Source organism: Aspergillus novofumigatus, assembly GCF_002847465.1.
Source record: "Aspergillus novofumigatus IBT 16806 chromosome Unknown P174scaffold_5, whole genome shotgun sequence".
Classification (NCBI taxonomy): Eukaryota; Fungi; Ascomycota; class Eurotiomycetes; order Eurotiales; family Aspergillaceae; genus Aspergillus; species Aspergillus novofumigatus.
In genome coordinates, this window is record NW_020194278.1 from 249,888 (window position 1) to 263,348 (window position 13,461).

At 50.9% G+C, this 13,461-nt stretch overlaps 7 protein-coding genes across 7 annotated transcripts; 3 read left to right on the forward strand and 4 right to left on the reverse strand.

The window, feature by feature from the left end:
- Positions 1–158: 158 nt before the first annotated feature.
- Positions 159–1,196, reverse strand: P174DRAFT_373319 (aromatic alcohol reductase; the record flags this gene model as incomplete). Its single annotated transcript, XM_024822494.1, has 3 exons — positions 159–627; positions 684–1,108; positions 1,158–1,196. The coding sequence occupies 3 exons, from the start codon at positions 1,194–1,196 to the stop codon at positions 159–161; spliced, it is 933 nt and encodes a 310-aa protein (XP_024680948.1).
- Positions 1,197–2,466: 1,270 nt separating this feature from the next.
- On the forward strand, positions 2,467–3,198 carry P174DRAFT_431778 (bZIP transcription factor; the record flags this gene model as incomplete). The annotated part of the gene is made up of 2 exons (XM_024825718.1): positions 2,467–2,598; positions 2,650–3,198. 2 exons carry the CDS (start codon positions 2,467–2,469, stop codon positions 3,196–3,198), a joined length of 681 nt encoding a protein of 226 aa, XP_024680949.1.
- Positions 3,199–3,369: 171 nt separating this feature from the next.
- P174DRAFT_512966 (uncharacterized protein) lies at positions 3,370–5,257 on the reverse strand (the record flags this gene model as incomplete). The annotated part of the gene is made up of 5 exons (XM_024831934.1): positions 4,575–5,257; positions 4,066–4,513; positions 3,726–4,030; positions 3,641–3,701; positions 3,370–3,610 (listed from the first exon to the last, which is right to left on the reverse strand). Exons 1-5 carry the CDS (start codon positions 4,924–4,926, stop codon positions 3,370–3,372), a joined length of 1,407 nt encoding a protein of 468 aa, XP_024680950.1. The 5' UTR covers positions 4,927–5,257.
- Positions 5,258–5,444: 187 nt separating this feature from the next.
- Positions 5,445–6,566, reverse strand: P174DRAFT_442210 (uncharacterized protein). The gene has a single exon (XM_024827522.1). The coding sequence runs from the start codon at positions 6,519–6,521 to the stop codon at positions 5,742–5,744; it is 780 nt and encodes a 259-aa protein (XP_024680951.1). The 5' UTR covers positions 6,522–6,566; the 3' UTR covers positions 5,445–5,741.
- Positions 6,567–7,439: 873 nt separating this feature from the next.
- Positions 7,440–8,482, forward strand: P174DRAFT_431781 (uncharacterized protein; the record flags this gene model as incomplete). Its single annotated transcript, XM_024825719.1, has 3 exons — positions 7,440–7,514; positions 7,661–7,716; positions 7,996–8,482. 3 exons carry the CDS (start codon positions 7,440–7,442, stop codon positions 8,480–8,482), a joined length of 618 nt encoding a protein of 205 aa, XP_024680952.1.
- A 765-nt stretch (positions 8,483–9,247) lies between these two features.
- P174DRAFT_504541 (FAD/NAD(P)-binding domain-containing protein) lies at positions 9,248–10,607 on the forward strand. The gene has a single exon (XM_024831210.1). The coding sequence runs from the start codon at positions 9,484–9,486 to the stop codon at positions 10,573–10,575; it is 1,092 nt and encodes a 363-aa protein (XP_024680953.1). The 5' UTR covers positions 9,248–9,483; the 3' UTR covers positions 10,576–10,607.
- Positions 10,608–10,645: 38 nt separating this feature from the next.
- Positions 10,646–13,306, reverse strand: P174DRAFT_373558 (Diacylglycerol acyltransferase family; the record flags this gene model as incomplete). Its single annotated transcript, XM_024822510.1, has 3 exons — positions 10,646–12,026; positions 12,075–12,713; positions 12,759–13,306. 3 exons carry the CDS (start codon positions 13,304–13,306, stop codon positions 10,646–10,648), a joined length of 2,568 nt encoding a protein of 855 aa, XP_024680954.1.
- Between the last annotated feature and the right edge of the window lie 155 nt (positions 13,307–13,461).

A 13,461-nucleotide genomic window follows, 5' to 3' on the forward strand; every position in this document is an offset into this window, starting at 1 on the left:
TACTGATATTCTGTTACATCTCTTGATTGCCTTGTTTCGAGTTTTGTCTAATTTCAGTTTCCAAATGAATATCGTTGCTCTTCTATGAATACAACGTCATATCCGCATAAGAATCACACCCATAGCCATACGTCACCCGTATATATTCAGCTATAGTACTACGAGAAACCAGGATGTCCAACCTCCGCCAAAGCCTGCTTCACCACCTGCTCAAGATTCCTCTCCGGCAGCCCTAGCTCCTTGTTTCTGATATGCCTGACGGGCTCAAAGTGGCCACTGTAGGGCCCCTTGGTAAATCCGATATTGATTAGGCCATATCCTGCAGACGCTTCACCATCTCCCCACGCCTCCTTCAAAGCAGGAATAGCCTCCTCGGTGCTGATCGACTTGCGCTCCCACTTCTCGCCAGTAACTCGCTCAATAGTCGCAACAAGCTCCTTCTGCGTAGTGGCAAAGTCACTCGTGAAGACAATTTGGTTAGCCGTCATGCGAGGATTGAGGAGGACGCGATTCAGCGCAAGAGCCGTGTTATCCAGCGTGGTAGTCGAAAAGTAACCCTCGCCGTCGTCGGTGAAGGTGATGCTCCTATTGGGATAGTTTAATCCGAGGAAGTTATTGCGCAGGGACCTTTCCACAGTCAGTCATCAGCCTCACTTATTTATGTGTAGATGAAGAGCCAATACCATCCTATCCACATGCCGCACGCGATAGCCGTCCAGGTTAATCCACTCGACTCCTTACTACGCAAATACTGCTGCACCATTCCCTTGTCTTTGAATACAGGGGATAGTTTCTGCGCCTCGGGGTTATTGTTGTCGAGCCCATACTCGGATGGCACATAACGCTTGACACCCGCGGCGATCGCGGCGTCGATGAACTTGTGCTGCTCGGCGACGGAGAAACTGGTGATTGCGTTCACGACTGCATCTTGGCCCGTGAAGGCCTTGACGAGGTCCTCAAGAGGGTAGGAGTCGGCGATGGTAATTATAGACGCGGTGGAAGGAATACTGCCGCGTGCCTTGGATGATTCTCTAGTGAGAACTGTGACGTTGAACCTGGGTTCGGACAGAAGAGACTTCAGAAGGACACTTCCGAGGGAGCCACCACCCTGCGCGTTGGATTAGCTGGGTACCTCTAGTAGACATGCGTTGACTTACTCCGACCAGGATTATATTTTTGTATGCGTCTGTAGCCATGATATGGTGGGGGCCCTATAGTTTTGGGGAATACAGATTGTGTTTGGAATTCCATCAGTCATTTTCCATCTGGTTTTATATTGTCCCTTTGGTGATCAGCTTGGCATTTGTTCAGTAATCAGTATACCCTAGCTTGAATAATTGGGGTATCCTAGTCGCTTTAGCTGAGAATTCGGCTTGATCACTAATATACTCCCATCAGCAATGATATCTCTGCGCCAGTGGTATCCATCAGGTGGCAAGGGTCTAGTGGTTATAGGCATCTAGTATTGTTTGTTTCTGATCCTCAGACATTGACCCAATCAAACCTTCCTATCAAGAGCGGCACTACCTACGAATGTATCACTAGCCTCAGCCGTGCGAAAGTCCTAACAGATAAACTGTATTGGAGCTAATTTAGTGCATCAGAGACTGGAACCCACTATCTTCACAAATGCTAGTCCACAGATCGACGTAAAGACGGAGACCTTGATTAAAACCTGAAGGATTGGAGGGGCACGGAACGGGGTATGACAATCCGTGCATAGTCAGCGAGGGTCTTCCAGTCCGCCCCATGTCGACTAGGAATAACTATTCATGCATGGACTGACTCGATGATTCCTCCTGCTGCAGATGACCAGGATGATACTGATTGCGGTAGACGGATGCGACATGGCCGCTGCCTAAAATGGACATGCGACTGCCAATTTGGGAAGGCCCTAGGGATTTTCTATCTGGCCAATGAACAGGCCCTAACGTGGGCATTTCCCCACTGGCCCACTCACTCTAATCCTGATAAGGTTGCGCGACTTCCAGATCGGGGATAGCGATAATGAAGCATTGCTTATCAGATAATCTCATAAGATGCCATTTATTACGGCGGCTGAATCCCTAGCTATCTTCTTGATGACAAGCTAGCAGACTAGTATGTTCTCCAGTGGGGCTCGTAACATAATCATGCCGTTATCTCAAAATCATTGGACCATTCTCTGTTGCCGTCCAGAATTCCGCCCCAGCTAGCGGGTCCCGCTTCTTTACGGCGGAAGCAATAAACTACTTATGCGGTCCCCCATGGTCATGTCGGCGTGAGATGAACCGTGAGGTTGGAGGCGAATTCTGAGACAGTGCATAATAGACAGACAAGGATTCATGGCTCGACAGAATTTAGACTGTGTGCCTGACTCCTCCCCGACACCATGCTATAAAGCATCGGGCTCATCGCCTCAAATAGGCATTTGAAAAGTCGTGGCTGTCTGCTTTGAACTATACCGTGGAGGATCAATTGTGAATCATGGATGCATCCCCGCTTGAAGAACAATCCGACTGTCGGAACACACCCGAACCTTCCCCTCCTATTAAAACCTCCAAGCCTCCCAAACGGGGTCGACCTAGGATAGATCGTCCTGGAGAAACAGCGGGTGAGGTAAGGACTTGTGAACGGCGTCTGTTAGGTCTATGTCTAATTCTCCTCCAGAGACGAAAACAACAGATCCGACTTGCACAACGAGCCTACCGGTTTCGCAAGGATCTCAGAATTACAGAACTAGACCAGGAAGTTGCCAAGCTTGAACAGACCATCCTCGCAATCCGCGACCTCTATCTCAGCGTGCACACTTCTGTCGTGGACTCTGGAATTGGAATGTCCCATCCGTTTCTCGCGCAGTCCATGCAAACGAATCTTCAGCTCTTGCTTTCTCTCACGCAGTCGGTATCGTTTTCGTCCACGTATCAGAGCACAGACGGTTCATGGGACGAGACCTTTCTCAGGCGCAAGCGCCCGCTCCCGTCGCCTCCCGTGTCGAGCCAGAATCCATCGTCCGACTCTGAAACATTGAAGCTTCCTCTCGACAGCACGTCCACAAGTCCGGGAGAAGGCTCGCGCCCGTCGCCGAACCAATTCGTCCTAGATCCGCTTCTGCTCTGTGATGAATACTTCTGGGAGCAACCCGGCATGGGCATGAACAATGATGAGATATCTCTTGGTCATTTGACTTTACAGGAATTCTCTTCGTCTCACTCTTGATCTTGTTCTCTTAGCTACTGCGACAGTGAAATCTGAAACCCTTCATCAAGTAAATCCAATACAGGACATCGTTCATGCATAAAATTCTTGCACCAAACGAAAAGGACGAGCAGGTATCCCACATCACCCAACGTGCCATTATCTCCTTCCTTGCACCTCCCTTTTACATGTTCACGCTAAGTATTGGGTTGATGTAGCGCCAGATTGCCGAATCCCCTTCGTTCTCCATGTCAGGGACTCAGGATGTTCAGCCAGCGCAATATTCCAGGCCTCTTCCCAATCTTTCTCACGAGACGGATCATATAAAAACCGCTGCATTATTCGCCGTACGTGGTTCCAATCACTTGCCGAGTACCTTTGCTGGATTGCCCTCCGCAGCAAATGCCGCTGCTTGTCTCTGGAGATGATCCGGCTGTTTTGTGGTGTCGCAACAACAGTACACATCCATATCACACACTCAGTAAGGAGGGGATCATTCCATACCTCAGCAACGGCTGCTAATACTTCGGCACGTCGCTGAGGCTTACGAAAAATCAACGCTGCCGGATGAGTCCCCATAGCACTGAGGTCATCGGCGAGACATGCCAGGGTGACACATATGCACTTCTCAAGGTTATTTAGATTTCGGGACATGGAGCAACGCCACGTTTGTCGGACTGTGGGCTCGCTTTCCTTGCTTCTAGTAAGCCAGTGTGAAAAGCCCCTGATAATTCCAACCGCCTCTTCTGACAGATAGCGATAACGGGCCAGGTCGCGAAAGCCTGGCGGTAGATCTAGAGCTGTCTCCTCCCGCACCGGCAGAGGAGAAGGCAGCCCCCAGTTGCAAGGGAAGCTTGGCCATTTGTGATTGTTGTCTGGACGTGAAACTCGACCATGCTCTGGGTTACAAGCAGACTCATGCGAAGGTTCCTCCCAAAAGCATTCTCGTCGGAGCTTCCGACGGCATCGAACCCTCCACGGAGCTTGACCACCTCTCGCATCCCATTCAGATGGACCGGACCAAACTCATAATGGCCCAGATAGTCGTCCACCGGAATTAGCAGAGCCATCCCCTGTATCAACACGTCGTCCACTTGCTGCCGGGACAAACGGCTGTGCAGATCGAGCAGGACTTTATTCCGATGGAACATGATGGCACGACTGGTGTTGCCGGTAATGTCCTGACATTCCAGACTGCACAGGGTAAATGCTGACAATCCATGCAGGATTAGATCGTGCTTTGAGGCCCACGAGAGAAGTCCGCGGCCGAATGATCTCGTACCCACTTCTCCCAGTCCAAGAGCCTTTGCGTCGTGAGGGAGAAGGATGTCGAAATCTGACTGATATCAATACCGGTGCCCGCCCTGGAGTCCGAACAGGACGGAGGAATCACTCACAGTAGCTGAGAGCGCGCGCAGTCAACGGACCTCTCGAGGCCAATTCGCCGAACGGGTAGAACCTCCCAGCCCCGACAGGCGTGGGAACAACCAGCGCTTCTGTCGTCGGCTTCCCGGGTGCCTGACCATCGTCTTCTGGCGGCTGGTGCCTTTTATCAATTATTGGCTCTTTTGAATCGGGACGATCTGGAATATGGAGCCACCGCAGGGTCCCCTGCCTCCCCCTGTGCTCGACCTCTTCTGCCCTTCGCTTGTGACTTCTGCTGCTCGCCTCTGTTGCCACAAAAGCATTGATTGCTCGCCGCGTGTTGGTGTCTTTCGTCTTTGATGGTCCGCGATAAGGAATGAACATGGTAGATTGCACTTTGGACCTCACGGTCGCATTACCACACCTGCAGGATACTCTGCTTGGATGGTGCAATAAAACGAACGCAGTGTCCCAGTTGTCTTATATCTCTTTGAGCAAACACGCAGAGATTGTCGAAGGTCTGTCGTCGGGCATGATTATGAATTTGTTGCGTGGCACTTTTCCTCGGCTGCTATTTTTCTCGTGTGGCGCTTATTGTCCCCCACTAGTCCATATGAGCCTTCTGCCATCGTCAACCTGACAATCTCCAGTTGCACCATGGGGACCGTCCCCTGATGCAGAATGTGCATATACTCAATACGGCGCCATTTCTGGAAAGGTCCCCAATATCTGAATTGCCTGCCAAGGAGTGTTCTTGTTTGCCGGTAAATCCGATGGCTTGCATTCGCTGTGTCGCCACTCCGTACTTTGCCTGCATCTGATTACCAATCTGGTAGTTGGATGGCTATAACAGGTTTCCACACTTGTATTTGATCAATAATCATTATGGTTCATGCTTCGGTCTTTGATTCATTGTCATCGGCCTTTGCCTGCGAATCTCTAGCTGCGCGTCTTGGATTTGCGTCAATATGACAAGATCCTGGAACAGACCCCTTGATTTCTAATGGTCAACTCTGGAATAAACAAAGTATTCAATGCTGCCATCATATTCTATTGGTTCCACGATCAAAAAATATTAGCAAATGCACCAAGTCACTCAATGGCCAACTTTGTCGGCAACCGTGGAAGGTATCACAGTTATAGCCACCTCATGTCGACAGATATACATGCAATCATACAGCCAAGTGACACACCATACCCTAGCCCGCATCATCAGAGCACCGCATACACAAATTGAGATCAGCTTCAAGATCTCCAGACGACTGTGTTGCCAATTCCTGCAGATTCTTCGACCTTCTTTTCAACTGCATAGTTACCACTTCCGTCATCGGAGCTGAAGAGATAGCGCTTAAATAACGACATTTCGACTGAAGTATGTCCCATCCGGAACGCTCAATCATGTTAATTCTCCAGCTCCTCTCCTCTGTTGTGAAAATCATTATTTCACCCGTCCACAACACGCTGATGGAATCCTCGCCGTATCGAGTCCGATAGAGCTCCACCAGATCTGGTATCAACGACATATCGAGTGGTCCGAAAAAGTTATACTCACCGTAGAGGTCCCCATCAAAGTCGATATCCGGCTGCTCCTCACAGGTAATATAGAGGTCATACCAAGTCTGGAATGACATATCGAACCACCTAGAATTTGGGTACCCAGTCCCTTGCTCCGCGACGTATAATTCAGGGAACAACACTCTGCCACCAAGCTCGTTTGCCCAGCAATCGATCGTGACTATAACATTGCGACACTCGCCAAGCAGCTTGAATATCTTCTCGATCGTTGGACTGATGTACTCCACCCATTCACCCGTTGGCGACAGATTTTCCCAGTCAAGAGGCCGGTATACATCTAAATCGCGAAGGTCGGTCACCCACCTTTTACCTGGACGTCCATCTTCCAGTATGGGAGCCCATTCCAGACAGCAATAGCATATTTCGATCCTCCTGAGGTTTTTCCGGTTGTGCGGACCGATCATCACAAGCCACTTGTAAAGCGTCTGCCAGTCTTTCTCTCCGAGTTTAATGGAGGCTTCGAATAGGGTGTGGGTGTAGAACACATGCGCAGCTTCAAGATAGACTTGCCTGTTGGTGAGGAACAAGTCCGTTGCGAAATATTTGTAACGAACTGCGGCATGGGGCCTTCTTGTCTCTGTGCCATTCTGCTTGTCATTTGCGCTATTGTTCTTAGACTTTTGTAGCTCAAAGTGTATAGGGATACCAAAATATCTCCAAAAAAGGTGTTTGTAAATCTCGATACGCAACTCCGGCGGAAGATCAAGGAAGCTGATGGGATTACTGATCCCCATGATGAGACTACTCGACGGTCACGCTGCATGGAAGACAGGATAAGCATGTTTGATTGTTGTTACAACGTAAGAAGAGAAGTTCATGTGGTAGTAGGATCTCAAGTAAACCCGTATTTATTACGACATCGTACCAGAGATTGCACATGGCCTTAACCAGCGTCGGACATGCGATTCTGGCTTAGTGAGAAAGGCTACCACGGACAACTTCTCATCTTGATAAGGCTGTGAAAAGTGTAATCTCTATATGCAACACTAGACGGATTATGGATTACACATTAGATCGAAGTTGCGCGAGGTTGTTGGATTTCCGCATACTGGAGGTGAGTGGACTCCAAGGCACTCAATCAACCTCATCGTAGTCCTGCCTGACGACGATAAATACTGTAGCCATTCTTTTCGGGTACGAATTCAGTAGATTTGTTTCTTTAGAATGCCTGTTTTGCATATACTTTATTCACGGATAGAGGGCAATGTCGAGTAATGCACGAAGAATCTAGAATACCGCACATTTATCACATGCTAATACATCATTGGCAGGTATGAGTGGCATCCATCCACATGGTTATTTAACTTGTACGCACACTCTTCATGGATATGGATGACCCATTAGGTGCCCACGAGCTTGGGCCTTTTAGAACTCCTATGCTTACCATGATGGTGGTGGTTAGCAATATATATCACGGCACCACTTTTCATTCTGACCTTCGAGTCTATCTCCTACCCCCTTAATTAGACTTATTTGAGCCTATAAAACTAGTATTATATAAGATCTATATAATTAGTTTTTATATTATTGAAATAAAATATAGAATATCCGGACGGCTTTAGGTGATCAGATAGACTGTGGTCAGGTGGCTACTGGAGCGTGATGTTTTGGTCCTTTGGGCGAGCGAGAGCCTAGCATGTACTTCGTAGACTCCTTTGGATCTTCATAACAGGAGAATTTTTTCTTTATATCCTCAGCGGACAGATAAAGCCAATAACGAGCCATCTTCTGTGTGCTATTTGTTTGTTCCAAGAAAAACCATGAGAAAATCATCCTTTTTGCCCCCTGGGCCCTTACTCTCGTCTAGATGTTTTCCTCACCGTGGTCTTGTTTCTAAGAAGGCAAACCAGCCGTACAATGATCCCTACCATGAATCAGGCTTTTCCAGCTTGATGTTGCCAGAGCGATAGCAGCCCAGTTTGTGATTGCTGTTCAATATATTCATTCACAAAAACTCGTCCATGGAGACCTCCATCGCGGAAACATTCTCCTCCGACTGTCCCGTGAATTCGATGACTTATCCACTGAAGAATTGTACGAGCAGTATGGGGAGCCGATACGCGAGCCAGTCAATCGATCTAATGGCCAAAAGCTCCCGGCAGGTATCCCGCAATATGGTATATTTCCTGTCTGGCTGGGGAAGCAAGTTGAAAACATCGCACTTCCAGAAGCCAGGATCATCCTTTCGGACTTTGGTGAGGCATTCTGTCCGGCGCAAGAAAAGAAATTTGAGTCCCGTACGCCTCTCCTGATCCGTCCTCCAGACGCCTGGTTTGAGCCAACTAAGCCTCCGGACTTTTCATCCGATATCTGGACACTTGCCCGCACCATCTTTGATATCGTTGCCCAAAGGCCAGCAAATTGACGCACTTGGCCCGTTGCCGACTGAATGGTGGAAAAAAACCGAGGCAGGTCGAGACAAATTCACCGAGAATGGAGAGCCAAATAACCGATCTGCATAAGAATCATGGGAGGATCACTGTGAGACAAGCGTGCAGCGAGCACGTATAAAGTAGGGAATGCCGGCTCTTGACTCAAGCGAACGAGATTCTCTTTCCTCCATGTTGCGGTCAATGCTTTCCTTTATGTCCGAAGGATCGTCCTTCTGCGCGACAAGTTCTTGAATCTCAGTGGATGGTGAAAATGGGCCCTACCTGAGTATGAGAAGTCGCACAACACTGAACAATAGCAGGATGTGCATGGCCTGAATATTCTGGTTTACTAAACCCATCATTGTAAGCCCACATTATCTAAGACGCTGGGATCATTTTCCGAGCACAGTCAGCATGCCAATAGCATCCTAACGCATTGCCTGCCTATCACTCTTGCACCTGATCTAGCCAGCTTTGAGCCCATGCTGCATTCTAGTGAGATATTTGCCAAGTCTGACCTGCCCAAGCTCCAAACCCGCAATCTACCTTCTGTCCTTTCAGCCGCTGATGCTCGACTTCCTCAGGATGCAATAATGCACCTATCAGGCTGACGGTAAGACCGTTGGGGTGTCAGCTTACGGGGCAGTGCTGATATCAGCGGCACGGAATTGCGGAGATAGCCCCAGATGCGACTAGCTTATAAGCCCGGTATCCAAATCCTCGATCCTTTGGCTTATTAACGATAGGGCCTTTCCCCAGGGCCATTGGAACAAGGGAAGTGATATATAAATGTGGCATTCTTATCTTGATGCAGCATACAACTCATACCTCAATTATCTCGTCCAACTGAGACTATCATGTCAACTATCGACAAAGTCGCCATCATCGGCGCCGGCCTCTCAGGCCTAGCCCTCGCTCTAGCCCTCCACAAGCAATCCATCCCTTGCTCCCTCTACGAAGCCCGCTCAGCCCCCTCGATATCGGTGGCGCCATCATGATCTCCCCAAACGCCCTGCGCATCCTCGACCAGCTAGGCGTCTACGGGCGCATCCGCCCAGAAGGCTACGAGTTCGACAAACTCTACTTCCGCTCCCCGGACGATCAGCCAATGGACACCTTCGATTTCGGAGGCACAGAGAAATACGAATACCGCGGCATGCGCATCTACCGGCACGTTCTCATCCGGGAACTCTCCGCCATGGTCAACGAAGCGGGCATCCCCATCAACTACCACAAGAAATTCGTCGGAGTACTCGCAGAGACAGGGGAGGATATCACCTTTGAATTCGCCGACGGCAGCAGCGAAACAGCAACTTGCCTCGTCGGCGCGGACGGCATCCACTCCCGCGTCCGGAAGTACCTCTATCCAGACCTAGAACCCATCTTCACTAACATCGTCGCCGTAACCGCCGCCGTACCGACAGCCCAGCTCCAGATCCCGGACGGGTATTGCCTCCCGGTGACGATCCTGAACAGAACGCATGGGGCATTCGTCATCGCGCCGCAGTTGGCCGATGGCTCGGAGGTTCTCATCGGGCGCCAGAAGCGGGCGCAGCAGTTGAGTCGAGAGGGGTGGGACGAGCTCCTAAGTAATAAGGACTGGTGCGTGGATTTCCTGCGGGAAGGCGCGGACTCGTTTCCGGAGATCGTGCAGCGGGCTGTGGCGGATATCACGACGGACAAGATCAATCTTTGGCCGTTTTATGTTGTGCCGAAGCTTGGGACGTGGAGCTCGAGCCATTGCAGGGTGGTGATATTGGGGGATGCGGCGCATGCGATTCCGCCGTCGGCGGGGCAGGGGATTAATCAGGCGTTTGAGGACGTGTTCACGTATGCTTTGATCCTGGGACGGTCGGATAAGGGGTCTCTTCAGCGGGCTCTGAAGATTTGGCAGGAGGGACGGCAGCAGAGGGTGGATAAGGTGCTGGCGCTGAATGCGCAGATTGATAAACGGAGGATGCCAACGATGGGGGAGGAGGCAGAGAATAAGCCGTTTGATTTGGAGTGGTTGTATAAGCCGGATTTTGTGGAAATGGTGGACAGCTGGCTTTCCAAGATGCCATCTGATGGTAATTATATTGCATAGATACAGCTAATCATTACAATGCAATCATTTCCCTCCTCAGTTGAATATAGACATAACCCCTGAAAAGACATTACTCAACAACCTCAAACCGGACAGACCGGTCTACACCAAACGTATCCCTCCAATCATCCCACAACTTCTCCAACGCCTTGATATACTCCCCTTGCAACTGATCAATATACTTCTGATCCGGATCCCACCGCTGCTGCGTCACCGCAATCGGCTTCCCAACAACAACATCCACCGGCCGCCGATACGGACAGAAGATATTGAATCTTCCCGTGGAAAACGCAACCTTGTGTCCAACAGCCCATTCCCACACGCGAGCCACAAGCCCCGGCACAGACGACGAGGACACATCCACACGACCAAACAACTCATTCTCCCCGAAAGCAATAACAGGGACGAGATCCGCCCCCGTCTCAACCGCCACCCGGACAAACCCCTTGCGAATGCGGACGACCACCTCCATTGTCCCCGGTCGGGCAATGTTATACTCGCGGCTCCCGCCGACGGTGATGGTAATCGCGCGGCCCATACCTTGCCCATCGTGCCCGCCTCGCGTCAGGTGTCGGATACACGATGAGCGGGACACGCCGCTCACGCCGGTGGAGAGGAGGTATTCCCTGTAGAGGGGCTGATAGAACGCCTCGTCTTTCATTAGTAGCGTGTTCGTGATGCCTGGGAAGAGCTCGGAGAATCCGGCAACGTCGGCTGCTAGGGTCCCGACTGCGCCTCGGAGGGCGATACCGTGAGGATGGTAGCCGAAGATGTACTTTTTGCGAGGGGAGAGGGGTGCCGAGCGGTAGAGGCGGAGGGGGAAGTAGGAGGTGTAGGCCTTCCAGATCCAGGATTTGCGGAAACGGTCGTTGCGGAGAGAGAGTGTGCCGGTTTTGTGTGCTTTGGCGAGGTATTTGATGTAGAGGATGTAGAGGAGGGCGAATAGACGCAGGCGAGGGACGAGGAGAAGGGAGTATCCAATAATTGGGAAAAGAAACCAGGCGTTGCATAGTGTAGTCACGACGAGGGTTTCTTTGATATCTCGGAGGATGGGGACTCGGGCAGCTTTGCTCTTGGTTTCAGGGGGCTGCGCGGTTTGGAGCACCATCCCTGTACGGTTCTTGATCTCGTAGAGGGGACACTTGGTGTCTTCCACCTTCACCTCTGGCATGTGCATTGTCATCTTCTCTGGGTTGAGCGCCAGCTCGACAATCTTCTCGGCAGCCGCTACACGGCCTTCCTTCCTGTGGCAGAGCTTGGCCAGCTCGAGTGCCTTGGTTTTGTACGACTTGTTACCCATGACCTTGAGCAATGCCTTGCTTAGCTTTTTGGCATCAATGTTAGGCGCACGGCTTTTGTTGCCATAAACTCCAATTCCGAGCCATTCTGCTCGGGCTGCATTCTCGTAGCAGTCCTGCCACGCAGGCAGTACCACATGGGTGACACCATTTCTATACTGTTAGTTAGTCTGGAACAGCCGGACAGGAAGGCCAACTTACTGAATTGCTTCGTACCACGAGTTCGCACCCCCATGGTGAACAGAGCAGATGATCTGGCCCGTTTGCAGCATAGCCATGGGCTCGACCTCAAACCAGGGTCGGATCCGCGCGCTGTCCGTCTCGACCTCAGCCTGAAGGGGCTTGATCGACTGAGCGTAGACATTCTCCTCGTCATGCGGATGCTTGGGCAATTTCCACAGAATCTGAACCTTCTCTCCCTTCCAGGAAGCGAGGAACATTTTAAGTCCTAGGGCAATATTCTCTGCGACCGTTGGGTCTGGTGCGTATAGTGTCCCCAGATTAACCAGGACGGTCGGCGCCTTGCGCAGCCAGCTTGCAAGTTCTGGGTCCTGTTTTTCTACCGATGCAGTAGGAAGAAGGATTGGTCCGCACGGGAGGATGTTATCCGGCACGTCCATGGGCCAGTCCAGCTCTTTCAGCGCCGGCGACAGATGGAAGCGGTCCGGTCGCCAGGCATCCGCAAAGGGGAACCGACCATGGATCTTGTGTCGGATGCGCCATTCGCGGATTTCACGACGGCGACCGCTGCCGTGGTACATTTTGGCTGTTTTGAGCACGGCCAGTGTGTTGAGCGGGATGAGGTGCGGAGGAAGCGGGTAGGGGAATCCAGTTCCGGGTCTATGCAGTCAGTACAAATCTGGCTATGTTGGGCGAGGGACCTACAAAGGATATTTCCATAGAGCAGCCGAATGTGGCTGCAGGCCGAGGACGATATGTGTGAGAGATGTGGTGTTGATCAAGATGGCCGTGTAACCAGCGTTATAAGCGGCATCGCGGCCCTGCAGGAAGAAAAAGTCGGCTGCAATTACCGAAGGCTGTACAGAATTGATGATTTCCATACAGCACTGGTAGATGTCGACGTATTCGTCTTCTGTCCAGCCCCAGATGTCTTCGCATAGGGACTGGAAGCCAAGCACGGCGCCACTGTACCCGGGAGGATGGAACGCTCCGCGCTTGCCCGTGCGGATGAAGACGTCTGTATTGGAGGGGCCGCGAATGGGATGGAAATGTATGCGCGATCGAAAGGAGTCATTGTATGAAGGGGCATTATCGTTCAAGAGTTTGTTAACCCGTCTTTCCAGCGCAGGGAATGAGGCAATATGGACGTCTACATCTCCTCGGACCAGCAGCTCATGGGTGATGGCCAGGATGATATTCGTCTGGCCATGTTCGCTATTAGCGAGAAATAATACCCGGGTAGGAGTAGCCATGAGGACTGAGTTGAGGCAAATGTTAGGGATGGAGACAAGGTGGTACGTAGTGGGACAGGCTTTTATATGCCAATCAATCGACCGAATCAACCCGTGTGATTCAGGTAAGTAACCGCAAATGTAACACCAGTGTTCAGGAGAACCTCCTGACCTTA

Excerpts from the sequence above, each read along its gene's own strand:
- P174DRAFT_504541 (XM_024831210.1), top strand. The coding sequence starts at position 9,484 with ATGATCTCCCCAAACGCCCTGCGCATCCTCGACCAGCTAGGCGTCTAC.
- P174DRAFT_442210 (XM_024827522.1), bottom strand. The coding sequence starts at position 6,521 with ATGATCGGTCCGCACAACCGGAAAAACCTCAGGAGGATCGAAATATGC.